General features: G+C 54.4%; 2 protein-coding genes across 2 annotated transcripts in view; both read left to right on the forward strand.

Moving 5' to 3' along the window:
• Positions 1 to 8955, forward strand: part of LOC119096989 (titin homolog) — a gene marked incomplete at its 3' end in the record, with an annotated part of 102268 nt that extends 93313 nt beyond the window's left edge. The window contains 6 exon segments of the mRNA XM_037219992.1: positions 841 to 971; positions 1957 to 2113; positions 2432 to 2607; positions 3090 to 3290; positions 3716 to 3885; positions 8794 to 8955. Coding sequence (XP_037075887.1) covers positions 841 to 971; positions 1957 to 2113; positions 2432 to 2607; positions 3090 to 3290; positions 3716 to 3885; positions 8794 to 8955 — 997 coding nt within the window.
• A 46-nt stretch (positions 8956 to 9001) lies between these two features.
• LOC119097377 (myosin light chain kinase, smooth muscle-like) lies at positions 9002 to 15740 on the forward strand. The gene is given in 11 exon segments (XM_037220422.1): positions 9002 to 9378; positions 10501 to 10703; positions 11030 to 11127; positions 11129 to 11320; positions 11888 to 12000; positions 12353 to 12531; positions 12930 to 13071; positions 13683 to 13882; positions 14266 to 14418; positions 14903 to 15026; positions 15405 to 15740. Coding segments are annotated over 11 exon segments (1773 nt in total). The 5' UTR covers positions 9002 to 9345.
• Positions 15741 to 16272: the final 532 nt, after the last annotated feature.

Raw genomic sequence — 16272 nt, forward strand, 5'->3', positions numbered from 1 at the left:
TCTCTCTTCTCTCTCTCTCTCTCTCTTCTCTCTCTCTCTCTCTCTCTCTCTCTCTCTTCTCTCTCTCTCTCTCTCTCCTCTCTCTCTCTCTCTTCTCTCTCTCTCTCTCTCTCTCTCTCTCCTCTCTCTCTCTCTCTCTCCTCTCTCTCTCTCTCTCTCTCTCCTCTCCTCTCCTCTCTCTCCTCTCTCTCTCTCCCTCTCCCTCTCCCTCTCCCTCTCCCTCTCCTCTCCCTCTCTCTCTCTCTCTCTCTCTCTCTCTCTCTCTCTCTCTCTCTCTCTCTCTCTCTCTCTCTCTCTCTCTCTCTCTCTCTCTCTCTCTCTCTCTCTGCCTACATCTCTCTTTCCTTCCACCCTCTTCCTCCTCCCACCCTCGCGCGGTCAGTATCGTCCTTGTTGATACTTTGTCAATATTTGCACCTATTGTGCCGTGATTAATTGCAGAGTGCTTGCAGGAGCGAGTGTTGATATCCAGCATAAACTGACTGTGAAGTGACGAGGGCTAATCACAATGGATGTTTAATTTAGTGTCATTGTAAGCCTGGGACGCAAAGTGATTGAATACCGCTGTGAGTTAAAAATTAAGATGCAGGTGCCAGTCACTGAATAGCCGATTGTATAATCAAATGACAACGCTTTCGTTCCGGCTGTTTATCAATGCGGGACGAGAGTAAGCACAACGGATACACATGATTTGGAGATCGCCGGCCCCTATTAACTCTCGTCTACCTCGTACGGAAAGTGCCCTCCACGTGATGCCGCTGTTGTTCTCCGCTCCGTTTGAACCCCTCTCCTGCCACCTCACTCCCTCCCCCCCCCCCCCCCCCCCCCCGCCACCGGCAGAGTGACCGAGGCCGGCGACGAGCGTCTGCTCCTCATCAGAAATGTGAAGAAATCAGATGCCGGCCTGTATAGGGTCACCCTGCAGAACGACGCCGGCCGGATGCAGGCCACCGCGCGGCTCTGCGTCATCGGTTAGTACTCCACTGGAGCGATGGATGCCTTCACACGAAGTAGGCAGGGCTCAGGCTCTGCAGTAATGAGCGCTTCCATGCAGGGCGGGCAGGGGTTCGGACTCTATATGATGGGCGCTTCCATACGAGGCGGACAGGGGTTCAGACTTTGTAGTGAAGAGCTCTTCTACGCCGGGAGGACTGGCGACCCAGACTCTAAAGTGCTGGGTGTTTCCGAACAAGACGGACTCACGCCCAGTATGCTCCAGTGTCGTGTTGGCGGCAGCTCGCATGATTTGTGTGCCTCGTCCTCATCCTAGCCTCTGTTCTGGGTGCGTCCCCGTCCGTTCGGCTGTTTGAGTAGCGCATTGGAGATGACGTGTTGACACAGCTCAGTTTGTAAGTCAATAAGCCGTCGCTATTTCCTCGTAGTTTGAAACGGTGACGGTGCACCGCGTCATGAATCTGCGTGGAGAGCTGAAAACCCGCTAAGCTTCCGCTGCGGGTTTTCGCGGGGCTATGTGTGTCACCAGCGCATTTTTTCGTGTCACATGGCGGGTTTGCCGACTTTGTTTGTCTAACTGATAAAGACGAGGCGCTACGTCATAGCCCAGTCAGGGCTAACTGACATTATATGAGGTTTAATCGTCGCTGTTGCGCTTTAGCTACGCCAGACTGTGGTAACTGTAAATGCAATGCTTTCAAACTTTGTTGTTGCACTTTCGTTCCGTTTCATGCAGTTTCATCGTATTGAGCCCTACTCCGCTTGTTTCGTTTTCTATCAATCTCCTGACGCCGACATATCCCCATTGCTTTCCCAGTTGTCCTGATATCACAGTATTGTTTTGGTTTTACCGACTTGTCCATCAACCTCACGGCATCCGCGATCGATGACACCTGACGAGACCGATGAATAACTCACGCTCGCCCACCGTGCCAGTGAAGCCACGGTAGTACGGTCAAGCCGTGAGCTGCAGCGCCGCCCCTCCCCTCCCCCTCCCCGCAGGGAAGCCACGCCCGCTCAGCCCTCTGGGTGTGCCCAGCCTGGAGCGGCCCGGCAGCGGCCTCGGCGGCTCGCGCATGTCGCGCTCCAGGGCTGACAGCTCCGGACGTGGCGGCGTCGGCGACATCCTCTCCCACCCGGCCTCGGGCGTCTGGTTCTGGTAAGACCAGGTCCGGCGCGCCGGTGCCGGCTGCAGGGACGGTGACCTGGTGCTATTGTTATATAGTCACGTCGTAATGTTTGTATCACTTCTTTGCAATGATCGTGCTGGTGCGTGTAAATTTAGACCTTTTATTGCTGCTGGCTGACAAATGCTTTGAACATGGAAACCTGGAAATTTCATCTTCGGCTTTAGGGTTTGGGGCATTTTCATGATATTTTGCTTTATTTTTAAGTTTTAACACGTCGTGCATTAGCTAACATCAGCGAATATTATGTTTTGAAGTCGGAGCAGTACATCGACATCCCCCTATTCCAGTGATGTCGAACTGGTTCCCGGCGGCCAGCCGATTCGGTTAGGTGACGGTGGCGCCCTCGTCGAGGACAATGCTTCTTCACCCGTTGATGAGGTGGCGCCACCAGAATTCGTCTATCCGTTGCGAGACGTCACAGTGGCGGAGGGCCAACAAGTCAGACTTGATGTCACAGTCACTGGTGAGCCTATATGGGAATGCCTGACGTGGCACTCCCAGGAAAATTGTACCGTACGATTACGATGTTGGTCGCTTAGCCCCTTCTTGGGTCAGAGGTAGAATGTGGAAGCCTGAATGCAACCTCAAGATTCTTGTAAGCTGGTCGATCTGTAACAGTTTGGTATTGGGGCTGTCCACATGATCTCTTAAACTGTAGCTATGAATATTGGCCATGTTGGATCTCACTCGTACGCACCTTTCTCGACGTCCATTCATCTGTGCTGAATATGTGACGTGATCCAATCAATATGCGAAGTTTTCGTAATCCGTAATCCCATGGTGAGCAAAGGTCATCATTTCAGTAACGGCTTCTGGGTGCTGTTGAAATAGCACTGAAGTACTGCGAGCTGAGTAAAAAGTGTTCTTCTCAATCTGTATTAGCACTTCTGCTACTTAACCGATACCCGTTATTTGACGTCGATGACCTGTACCAATCATTCACAGGCTCTCAGCCTCTGGAGGTCACCTGGGTCAAAAACAACGTCACAATCCGAGATTGCGCCGACTTTCGTCACGTCGCAATGGCCGGAGGGCATTTCGCGCTGGTCATCGACGACATTTACCCGGCCGACGAGGGATTCTATTTCTGCGAGGTCTCCAACGCCCACGGCCAGGCGGTCTCACACGGTCACGTGACCGTCACAGGTCAGCGCGCGTGCAGCTGCCTGGCGGTGCTGACAGTGCGCGAGCTTGTGACCCTGTGGAAGAGGTGGTGGACGTCGCCCTATGCGATGACACATTCCCAGTAACACCATGTGCTTTTTACAATGTGGCAGGGTTGACGCTGGTACCATGCATTTTTCGGATTTGTGCTTTACACTGAGTAGATCTTAACTTGTTTTATTAAATTTACAAGTGTTCTTAAGTCGCCAATGCTGACGCATGACCGCATTGCTTTATCACGTAGCATGCGTGCAGCTTTCTCAAAACGACTCTAACATGGTAAGCAACTTTCATTCGCCCAAGGCGCTCTGCTCTGAAATTTTGCGCCCAAATTACAAGACTTAATCTGCTCCCTGCTTGGTCCGGTTTTCTCTGTTCATAAGTAGAGACAAACTCGTCCTCCGCAGAGGATGGCGTGGCGGACGGGCCTGCAACTTCGGAATCGTCACCGATCCGAGAGGTGTCAGCACCGGCGGGCGCCACCGTGCGCTTGTGGGTGCGTTCGACAGGAGTTGCCACCGTCGACTGGACACTGAATGGCCAGCATGTCAGACATCTGGACACAGAGCACACCAAGGTGGGTGCCCATAAAATACGGGTCAGTGGTAAGGAGTGGAGAGGACAGGAGAGGGGAGGGGCGGGGCCATCGCTTTGAATATGCCCGGCAATTGAGTAAAGTTGTTCCCAGGCGCCTGCTGCGGTTTTCCACCCGCGCATCGTTTGCGTGTATAGTGGGGAAGGTTTACATCTCTATTCGACTGCACGCTGGCCTGTACTATAGATAGCTGCCACCAGACTTGCCTCGAGCCTCCACCATCATGACCGGACGAGAATTTGTGGATCTCTGAGTCGCCGTTCCCCGCGGTGTGCTGAAACTCATGTACATTATGTAGTGCCTTGCAAAAAAGAGCGTATTGTTGCTGCGTAATGTAATACACGTTTTCTTAGGATCGTCATTATCCTAGAGGCAATCTGATTTTGATTGGACCTATAATCCTTCAACTTCAGGATGTGATGCATTCTCAACCGAGCAGTATTCATCCTTATGGCGTCGTTACTCCGCCAGCTTTCATCATTTGTCCGGATAAATGCACGCTCTATCAGTTGGAAAACAATCTGACGTCACCTTTACTGAGTCTGTAGTTGAGTATCCATAAAAGATATCAGGTCCGAATAAGCCGTATTTTATCAGCTCATAAACCAAACATAAACTTAAACACGGCATATGTGGACGGTAGCCTTGTCACAGGATTTCACTGCCCAGCAAACATGGATATGGAAAGATGTCATCGACCGTTTACAAGCCTCGCAAAAGGTAACATTTAAGGCTGTCACGCACGTATACGATGGGAAAGTGAACCGTTCTGAAACGTCAGAAGCCTACAAACAGAAAGCGGGTTCTGACTCTCCCTGTTTCGTGATTTCCAACGTTGTAAGGTTGCCCCAGCCGACGGGCCCAGGCCTTGCGGCTGCGATACCTTTTAACTTATCGCCACAGGTGCCCATATCCGGCACCCCCGCCTGATTCACGGCAGTGTAGGAGGGGGGGGGGGGAGGGGGTGGCACTCAACGCCCTGATACGGTCCTCTGTCGCGCCGATAGGTCGACCTCGGTGTGTACTCGTGCATGTGTCCGCTGTCCCCGCCTGCCCACCATCAGTACGCCGTCCTCCGCACGACTGTACGCTATGGCGCGATTTGACCCCGGATAGGGAGACCGGACAGTGGGGACCAATCGGAAATGACCCTCAAGGACTCGGACCAATCGTGGCCGGCCCGGAGAACCTCCATGGATCAGCGGTGCGCCCAGATGTACTGGATATTTCAGGTATTTCAAAGCAGACATCCCAGGGTTCCAAATAACAGTCTTCTCCAATTGGTCGAGCTCATTGTGAGTGCGAGAATTAGTTGGCGTTCAGAATTTGCGCTCTGATTGTGGTGTCATTCAGGTTTTCTTCAGCCGTGAATGAATGTTTTATAATGGTTTATTTTTGCTCGAGTGCGTGTGGTCCCAAGGCTATTCATAAAACATTTCGCGGAATATCCATTATGTTTCTTCTTGGTTTTGGTTAGGTTTGGAATGAAGTTGAGTCTCTAGTTCACATTCTGAGCTCCTTCGCCCTGTTCAGACAATTTAACTGACATCCAAATCGGTCGAGATGAGAAACACAGGCCAGACTGCAGCTTTCCGGCCTCGGTGCTGGATCCCGGGCTACAGCCTACAGAGAGCTCGGCCGCACAGAAGGCGGGGAGTATACGAGAGCTAGGACTGGACCGGCTGCCCCGCCCTGCCGGTGTACGGATGGTTTACACGACACAATCCTGATGTAACAAGCCGTGCAAGCATGCAACACATGCTGCGAACGGGATGAGAAGACGGAAGCTCGTTATCGCTCTAGAAAAGAGATTAACTAGGTGCATTGTCCGTCGTGCCAGTCCTTATTTCGGTTTTCTTTGGCACTGCTCATTTAATCCTATTTTCAAACTTGCCTCGCGAGATCCTGCACTATGTTTTGTCTTAGCACTTGGGTGAGAACATTAACTTTAACATTAACTTGGCTTAGTATTCTACGAAATCAGGGAAAGCTTCAAAACAGTTGTGTATACGTAATAATGCATGCACAAGACTTCGCCGACGAAGAAGTGCTTTTTATTTGTTCGCCTCTACAAAGTGGCATGCATCAACTAATGACGTACACTTTCGCCACATATAATTATGGTATGTATAACTATGACAACAATTAAAATTATTTCATTTTTTGTCTACGTGATTGTGCGCGTGTGTGCGTGTGTGTGCGTATGTGCGTGCGTGCGTGCGTGCGTGCGTGCGTGCGTGCGTGCGTGCGTGCGTGCGTGCGTGCGTGCGTGCGTGCGTGCGTGCGTGCGTGCGTGTGTGTGTGTGTGTGTGTGTGTGTGTGTGTGTGTGTGTGTGTGTGTGTGTGTGTGTGTGTGTGTGTGTGTGTGTGTGTGTCACTCTTTTGGATATTACTTTTGCTCTCTTCGAGAAAAGGTTGCAGTTTTGTAGACTACCACTTTCAGATCGTGCATCCTCGCATTGATCGCCCCTCCGGGATTGCACCGCCGTTAGCCAGGGGCAGGCTTTAGCCTGAAGCTGCCTTGGCTCTGGGCTCCGCCCCAATACCTGAGCAGCCCATCTACTGTAAGATGGGGTCTCCTGGATCCTCCTGCACACCTGCACAGCCCATTTACAGTAAAATGGGGTCTCCTGACCCATCCTGCACACCTGCACAGCCCATTTACAGTAAGACGGGGTTCCTGGATCCTCCTGCACACCTGCACAGCCCATTTACAGTAAGATGGGGTCTCCTGGCCCATCCTGCACACCTGCACAGTCCATCTACAGTAAGATAGGGTCTACTGGCTCCGCCCGAACACCTGCACAGCCCATCGATAGCACGGCGGGGTTTCCCGGCTCCTCTTTGAATACCCTTACAGCCCATCTATAGTAAAGCAGGGTCTGTTCTGATATGAGGCAATGTGTGTGATTTGGGCAGGGTAGCTGCAGTATTACGCCAGTTGTCACCGGATAGCTTTTTTCTCGAATAAATCTGAAATGCTCTAAATTTGTAGTAGGGCCGATCTCGACTCTAGGCAAAGCAAACCAAACCATGTAATTAATGTGTGCTGTCGAAAATACGTTGGCTGTGTACTTAATTTTGTGCCGTCTGCATTCATTTTTTTAGGAGTTAAACTCTTCGTGCACGTGATACATACATACATATATATATATATATATATATATATATATATATATACCTATGGCTACGTTCATGTCAGTCAATGTACGTGATCGCCAAATAATTTGAGTCATTTCAATCTGCTTCCAAATGTTCGCTGTAGGGGATGTTGCTTATGCATCCAGATACACGGAAGAGATTCCGAGTGAAAACGGCTAGATCTTGCAGTGCAGTGGTTAGATCTTATCACGCAAACTGATATCCCACTAATACGTTTCCTCGTTATCGCTGCTGAAGTAATGCACGTAAGTACCTGACTGCGCAACTGTGCCGCGCACACCGATTGTCTGACTGCAACACGCGGTCTCGAGTCATCACATGACCGTGAGTTGCATAATGCACAGTGCAAGCGACAGGCGAGCGCCAAGATCGCGTTCATGAAGGGAAGTCCGTTTTTTTGTGTGCTCGGACCGATTTTGGAGATTAATTTTTTGCCACTCGTTGTGCCAGTGGAGCTGTTTCCATTTCAAAACCTGAACCGACACTGCGCAGCCACCGTTTTTATCTGGCATCGTTTCTTATAAAAAGTCTTCCCAAACGGAAGCAGGTTTGGGAGGCGAAACACACGCGCACCAGCGGTTTCATTACGTCCTGATAGCAATTTACATTGGCTGTAACGGACGTGCTACGTATGCTGGTACGGTTGTAGACGCAGTCGCGCAGTCGCGCGCATGAGCGTGATTTCGCATCGAATCTCGATACGGATATGGTTTCACCTACGAAGCTGCCAGTGTCCAACTTTGGGGCGCAAAACTTCCGCTTCTCTTGACGGCCGTGCGTGCTTATTTACGCTCGACACATCCGGTATGTGGATAGACTGATTCAGTTAAGCCAAGTGTGGCAAATTCGCCGCTAGCTGGTGATAGCGCTGGACGAGGCCCTGTCCGCTGTCACACCCTGGTCTGGTGCGTTTGAATAGGAAACCCCCGGCGCACCCGTAAAACACTTCCCGTGAATCATGCATGCATTTCCACCTTTCCGAGCGAGCGCGGTGTGGAATGAAACAAGTCGCAGCAGCCTGCCTGCACACGACCGCGGTGTGAAACGCTGCTGGTGTCAGCCACCGGGCGACTTCCCCGTGTCGGCGGACGTGTCCTCGCTATGGCCGCAGGCACCGTCACGAAAGCTGGACACGCCCGGCGGGCCGGTGTCCATGGGCGCTATTGTGACACGCTATAGCGAGCTCGCTTTTTGTGCGGCAAATTCCATTCGTCGTAGGCTCTTTCATTTTTCAATGGGCGTTATCAATCATGCACGTCGGAGGTTTGATTGACGTGACCAAGGCGGATTTGGCCAAGGCCAGGCTGGAGGTGACACGCGACATCCGATTATGTGGAGCTGTGTACCGATACTGACGTCTGTAGCGAGATTGAAGTTGATCTGCTTCGTGAGTGGGGCTTAGCGACGTTGGCAAGGCCTATAGGGCCTCTGAGTGGAGTAAGGAGAGTACGAACGAGGCGCTGATCAGCCGGATATGCGCTTACAATGAAGAAGCTAAGACAAGGCAGTGTACTATCCAATAAACGCCTGTTTATGGTCAGTTAAATCTACTGTACGATCCCATAATAATGAGCTGTGTCCCCGATCCTTGCAACATCAGTCAGCAGCTCACTTTTTAGTTTGCTGGACCACCCCACCTTGCCCACATCACCACCCACCGCACTTGCTCCGCCCGAGTTGTGGAACCGCCCGCCCGGCCGGCCAGTACCATCCCCTCCCCGCCGCCAGGTGTCCCGGACAAGCGAGGGGCACGCGCTGGAGCTGTTGCGGCTGACGGCGGAGCACGCCGGCACCGTGGCCGTCAACGTGCGCGGCCCGGCCGGCTGCTGGCACTCGCAGGTGGCGCTGCGTGTCACCCCCGACACCGGCGGCAGTTCGGCACCGGCGCCGGAGGAGGCTGCCGCGACCAGCACCGCCGCCGACTGCAGCGGCGACGAGCGACGAACGAGCTCGGCCGCCAGCGGTGACGAGCGACGAACGAGCTCGGCCGCCAGCGCCGACGAACTGCGAGCAGCGTCGGCCGCCAGCAGGGACGAGCCACGAGCTAACCCGTCTGGCAGCGGGGACGAACGGCGGACGAGCTCGGCCGGCAGCGGGGAAGAGCGGCGGACGAGCTCGGCCGGCAGTGGGGACGAGCGGCGGACGAGCTCGGCCGGCAGCGGGGACGAGCAGGGCCCGTTCTCGGTCGGCGAGCGCCGACTGATTGTCGAGGGTCCGGCCAGCCTGTCGGTACTGCTCGGACAGACGGCGCGGCTCGAGTGTCGACTGACCGACACCCTCATGGAGGCGCCAGCCGTCGTCTGGAGCAAAGCGGTGAGCGGCAGATGGACGCGACGGTCTGTGCGCGCTCGGAACTCAGAGCGTGCTGGTGGAGTTTTAACTGTGAAATGTTTTTTCGCGTTAATTGCTGTAAGCCGTTGTCGTATGATGAATGCCTTAGATATGTGTCGAACCTTTCGCTAGCGCCGGGCAAAACAAGCAGGAGGACCGAAGGGCCGCCGGTCAGAAGTAAGGTAGCCATATCGGGGCGTCGCAGTACTCTGATTTCTGATGCGAATGCTGAGTGCGAGTTCATTTGGTTTGGTTGTTCGGATGAGGGCCCGTTCGGCCAGTCACGACCACTTCAGAGCTGTGGGATGGGAGGGGGGGGAGGGGGAGTTACTAACGATGGGGTAGCTCTACACGGACCTGGGGTCCATACGCCGAGCTTAAGGCAGTGCAGGGTCCCCTATGCGTGGCTTGCGCTGGGCACTCGCACGGGGCTCCAGGAGCACTGAAGTCCACTCATGGCTGGTGAGTATAGCCTGCCCGGACAAACGGGGTGTCGCGAGGAATCAGAGTGAAGCAAGAGTGGGGATAATAGGGAAGTTGCGAGATGGTTTTTGGTTTTTGGATTAGAGCCCTTTCGACCAGAAACGATCATTTCAGGGCTATGGGATGAATGAAAATGGTTAACGATGGGACAGACGTGCATGCGCCTGGGGGGCCAACCGCCGAGCTTTAACCCGCGCATGCGCAGGTACCCGGCCGGGGTCCCCCTTCCCACGGGGCTCTCGGCCCACTCGTGGCTGACGCATGCAGCCCGCCCCGGACAAGCGGGGTGTCGCGCGGATGCAGGATGAAGCAAGATAGAGGATAAGAGGGACGGATGAGTTGCGAGATCACTGCAAGCCCTACTAATGTACAAGGAGGTCAACTGGTGCCCGCACCTGACAGTGCACGCTGGCAGGATTTAATTCCACCGCTTTTACTAACGGCAAATTATTCGGGTCACAGGTGCTAGGTAATTTATTCTCTGCTTTAATGCCTCACTCATTCGATCATTCATGGATTAATCATAGGCAATTCAGCTGCTCATTATTTCGTCGAACAGGGCATGCACTTGCGCCATCTAGTGAACCTCCACTTACCTCTGACTTGGCTTTCGGCCGCCAGGGTCGCCGACTCCAGCCGTCCGAGCGCGTGACGATCGAGGCGACGCCTGGCGGCTCGGTGCTGACGTTGCGCCAGGTGACGGCCGACGACAGCGGCAAGTACGTGGTGCGGGCCGGCGAGGACGAATGCTGGGCGTCGCTGGCGGTGGAGGGGCCGCCGGAGCCACCGTCGGGCGTGCCGAACGTCTGCCGCATCAGTGCCGAGTGAGTACCTCCCCGACTGCGCCGGAGGCAGCCATCACCCTGCCTTTGCTGGCTTCCTCCCGCCGGACAGGTAACGGTCGCAGTCAAGCCAAGTCCTCACGTTGGACGAGTGGGCCTGACATCACCACTGTTGAGTGATGTTCGTTGTCTTGGCCCCACGGCATTCTGGGGGGGGGGGGGGGAGGAGGGGGTCGTCTTTCAGTTTGCTGGTTAGATGTCAGTCGAACGCTACTTCCGGTCTCGTCGAGCCTCATGCCACGACTACGTGGGCTGGTACCACTCCCATGACTAACTGAGCTTCCTCTTAACTCCCTCAAATCCCTCAGCTCCATCACGCTCTCGTGGTGCGGCCCGCCGTTCGACGGTGGCAGCATGGTGACCGAGTACCAGGTGGAGGTGACCGAGGCCGAGCAGCGGTGGCGCGTGCTTGTCGACCACTGCCGCTCCACGTCGGTGGTGGTCTCGGCGCGCGGCCTGCCGGAGGCGCCCTGCTTCCGCGTCCGGGCGGTCAACAAAGCACGGCAGCAGCGCGCCCGGCTTCGAGGCGGTGGCGCCGCCGTTCGAGGAACGACCGGCCCGGCCGCCGCGGGAGGAGGTGGAGGAGGAGGAGAGGGACGGTGAGACTGGCTAGTGGGAGGATAGAGCAGCGGGGAGGCCGTGGCAGGTGGAGAGGAATAGAGAGCCAGGCCATGGGAGGATGGAGGGAATGAGGAGGTCTTGGGAGGCAAGGAGGGGGAGGAAGAGGGGTCTGGTTAAGTAAGAGAGAAGATAGGATTGATGAGTCTGGACGCGGGAGACTGACGTAGATAGTGTAACTGGCCGCAGGGAGGAGGAGAGGCATGATAGACCGGGGTTTGGATTGGTGACAAGTGCACTGAGATTGGCCTCGAGATTGGCAGTAGGGGTTGCATTTATCTCGTTCGTTTTTGGAAGAATGTGAATGAGTAAGTCGTGGATGAATTAGTATCAGCGAACGTGCCCTGTCGAACATATTGTGTTCTTTTTGGAACTGGCAGCTCACATGGCCTGCTTCCTTACCCGGTGGCAGTGAGCATTGTACCTGGTTTGTATGTTCCGTCACCGTGACCCCGTTTAACCATGCGTAGTCGACGGTTTCCAGTGGCGGCGCCGTTCGCCCACCGTCACGTGACCTCGTTTAACCACGTGTGGTCGACGGTTTCCAGTGGCGGCGCCGTTCGCCCACCGTCACGTGACGCTGGCGTCGGGGGTAGACTTCGCCGCACTTTACGAAGTTCAGGAGGAGCTGGGCAAGGGACGATTCGGCACTGTCCATAAGGTACTCTGACGGGCGGCAAAAGAGGCAAAGGGGAGCGTGGTGTCAATTTAACACCAAGATAGCACAACATGCTCCTGTGAAAGCTACACTTGGTTTCGCGGCAGTGCATCTTGAAGATTGATAGTATATACCGAAGATTGCTCGTTGCTGCGTCGCTGCATATCTCATTATTCCAGTCGTCACAATACCATCTTCTTGATAATGATTGCTATGATGCTAGTTGTGTGGATACCACAGTCGTATGACGGCTGTGATGCTAGTTGTGTAGATACCACAATCACATATGGCCAAAAAGAGGAATACAGTATTTCCTTCCGTCATCACTCTTCACGCCCCCCTCCCCCGCCCGCAGGTGATAGAGAGAAATACGGGTAACAGGTTCGCGGCAAAGTTCATCAAGTGCATCAAATCGACGGATCGAGCCAAAGTGGGCGAGGAGATTGCTATCATGAACGAGCTGGACCACGCCAAGCTGCTGCAGCTGGCAGCCGCCATCGACCACGGGCGCGAGATGATCATGCTGCTTGAATAGTAAGATAACTAGGTGGAGAGAATGCTGAACAGGACTGGTAGGCTCGGCCCATCGTTTAATTTGCAGCTGCCGCCTGCTGTTTGGGCCACACTGTGGTATTTTGTTTACCTTTTACTTAAGATGGTACCCCTAATCACGAAATATGAATAGTTTTTGGTGCGAAGGAACAAATTCCTTATGTCGCATATACCTACAAAAGGGGTGTTTTCGGGGTAGTTGCAATGGGAGTTTTTTTGTTATTGTTCTTGACGTTTAGTCAACTCTAATGATCCTGTGTCGTCTTACAGTTGTTTTGCCATGCCTCCACATCTGTCGTGTTTGCGTAAACAAAAACGGTGGCTTCTGGATCCGCTCCGTGCCTTGCTGTATTTTGAGTACTACACCTTATGTTCGGCAGTGTCTCCGGGGGAGAGCTCTTCGAGAGAGTGGTGGCCGACGACTTCACCCTAACGGAGCACGAGTGTATTCTCTTCATGCAACAAATATGCAGCGGTGTTCAACACATGCACAATCTAAACATCATGCATCTCGACATGAAGGTAATGTATTTCAGCTGCAGGAAATTATCAAATGCAATTGAATGCTGCCTTCTTCATACATGTTTAAGTATATGTGTAATGCGGCTGCCACCCCCAAACCCAACGCGATATGTAATATAGTGGGTTTGTATGCATGCCGTGAATATTCGATATAGCTTAAAATGTCAAGTGCTCACTGCGAGTTACTAAGCAATCTATCGCCCTAGTGCTGTCAGCTATTCTTTGTTACGTGCTTTCGTGCTCCACGTTACTTGAAGCCGACAAATTTCACCACTAAAGGCATGTGTGTTTGTGGCGTCTGTCATCACACTCACCAGCTGTTGACATTGCGAAGTCACCACGCCACAAGTCATTCTCCTTTCTCATCAATCAAGCTGTCTCCATCATCATATTATCCCAGAGCGCACGCCAATCCACCAAACCATCCCAACCCCAGTGCGGTGGCGGAATGCATGCCAGTCCACCAGTCCCTCGCACCACTGTACGGTGACGGGCAGCCTGTCTGCCGGCAGCCGGAGAACATTCTCTGCCTGACCAAGTCGTCAGTATGCATGCCAATCCACCAGTCCCTCGCACCACTGTACGGTGACGGGCAGCCTGTCTACCGGCAGCCGGAGAACATTCTCTGCCTGACCAAGTCGTCGCACCTGATCAAGATCATCGACTTCGGCCTGGCGCGTCGATACCGTGCGTCCGAACCGACGCGGGTCATGCTGGGCACCCCCGAGTTCATCCCGCCCGAGATCATCAACTACGAGCCCATCAGTCCGCGCAGCGATATGTGGAGCCTCGGCGTCATCTGCTACATCCTGTGAGTGCTCATGCTGCTCTCCTTACGTCTGCGCTCTTGTGAGTGGCGCTGTGCTACATCCCACGGATGTTGTCGGCTGGATACCGTGAATTGCTACTTAATGTGTGCACGTGCGTCGTTTATTACACGATGTGTAACTTAATACGTCATGTGCAATATGCTACTCACAACTTCTTCTGTCATTTACTGTGCCATTGGCTGCGTCATGTGCCATCTGGTACTTCCTATGTGATAAGTCACGTCCAGCGAGGCGACCTGTATGAACTGAATCCCCAACGTAAGAGTGGTTTCTACGCTTTGACTGGGGATGCTGGGCGGAAAGGCCACTGTGCGTTCAGCTTCAACGGAACTTCCCCCCCCCCCCCCCTCCCTCCCTCCCCCAGGCTGTCGGGCCTGTCTCCGTTCATGGGCGACAACGACGCCGAGACGTTTGCCAACATCACGCGGGCTGCCTACGACTTCGAGGACGACGCCTTCGACGCGGTGTCCGAGGCGGCCAAGGAGTTCATCACACACCTGCTGCAGAACCGGCAGCCGTGAGTGCCGGCCTCGAGCTTGTTCCCTGCGGCGGGCTCACCAGCACGCGGCCGGGCGTGGCGCTCCAGAGCTGGGGTGTCTGATTAATGCTAAGACGCTGTGGTAACGAAGTCATATAGTGTCTAGGGTGAGCGGGTAGAACTCAGGTTCTAGGTGCGTCGCACTCAGCTGAACAATCTTATTATTTCAGGGGGGGGGGGAGGGGTCTATCGTGCAAAGATATAAAACAAAGTGTGTGACATGTCTTCTGATGTATATGCATGTATGCGCGCACAATGTAAAAAGGAGACTTCGATACCGAGGCGCCGTTGACATTGCATCTGGTGTTTGGGAGATCTCAGGTTTCAATCAGTGTCCGTTATGAAACGGGCCGGGCCGTTTGTTCATGGCTTAGATAATATTTAGACTTCTTATTTTGATGTGGCGACAGCGTATCCCAATGCGCTTTGTTCTGCTCACGGTTTTCGTCTGTCACTTTGAAAGGGAGAGAATGGCCGCCGAAGAGGCCCTCCAGCATAGCTGGCTAACAGCAGGTCAGGTCAGGGCAAAGGCGACGGTGCTGTCCAAAGAGAAACTCAAGAAGTTCATCATCAGGAGGAAGTGGCAGGTACGGTCCATGTTGTGCGTGCGTGCGCACGCTTGTTTGTCTGTGTTGCATGCATGACGGACATGCTCCCAGTTTCGGTGCTTAGCCGTTTGTTAACGACTTGACAGTTAACCACCCTTCTTTATGTTCTGACCTGGTCCAAAAGCGTAACGAAATACGCTTCGGGCTTTGTTATTTTTGTGATGACAGCTCAGCAACAACTGTGTGTTATTTTCTAATGGTCCGTTTGCTTCGCCTAATCGTATGACTCAAAGCACACATCACGTCTGTGATGTAGCAGATCCCGCATGGTGTGTGACGCCACCTCCCACTGCCTGTGGAGTGCCCCGGGCGTCCGTCACACCTCTCCCCACTAACGCCTGGCGTTCTGACCCCTAGAAAACGGGTAACGCCATCCGCGCGCTGGGTCGCATGAGCGCCAGCCTGCCGGCGCGGCGCGCCAGCCAGCAGCGGCGCGCCAGCCGCGAGGCCAACCTGTTGAGCGCGCCGGGCGGCCTGCTGCAGCAGAAGCGCGGCTCCCTGTACAGCGAGCGCAGCGACAGCGGCTTCAGCGACTGTTCGGTCGGCTCGCAGCCGCGCGTCGGCCGCCGCTACACCAACGAGTCGACCCTGACCGAGGAGGAGGAGGGCGAGGAGCCGGCGCCTAACACCGTCTGCTCGGCCATTCCAGAGGACGGCGCGCCCGTGCCGCGGCGGATAGAACAGAGCTCGTGAGGCCGCCAGCGGGCCGCGGTCGGCCGGCCCGCGCCGGAGCCAGCGGCGGGCAGGGACGGCCGGGCGGCGCTCCGCTGACCTGGCCAGCCCCTGGCGGGCGCTGGTGACCTCGGGTCGGTGGTGGGTCACGGCTGTCCCGGATGGCTGGCGTTGATCTGGCACCGGCTCAGCAGTGGCTTCACTGTCCACGCTCACGTGGCGAGGATGTGCTTGATTGTGTGTGAGTGAGGGAGGGAAGGGGGGGGGGGGGGGAGAAGCGGCCGCTTAGCAGGCAAGTGTACCTGGACTGGGAACCGGGTTAGATGCAGTGAAATATGTGACCCCGCAATGCGTGTGCACCCCTCAAGAGGAGGGAGAGTCCTACTGTGTGCGAACGAACCCGGAGGGTGCCACTAGCGATGCCAAAAATGTTGAAGCACTGACGTATTGTAACGTACCCTCGTGTGCTACGCGCATGTTCATGCTAGTATTACTGTAAGTATTGTAGTGGATAGTCAAGTTAGCGCTCATGTGCGTAAATGCATATTAGTTC

The sequence above is a fragment of the Pollicipes pollicipes genome, unplaced genomic scaffold, assembly GCF_011947565.3.
Source record: "Pollicipes pollicipes isolate AB1234 unplaced genomic scaffold, Ppol_2.1 Scaffold_4295;HRSCAF=5057_pilon_pilon_pilon, whole genome shotgun sequence".
Classification (NCBI taxonomy): Eukaryota; Metazoa; Arthropoda; class Thecostraca; order Pollicipedomorpha; family Pollicipedidae; genus Pollicipes; species Pollicipes pollicipes.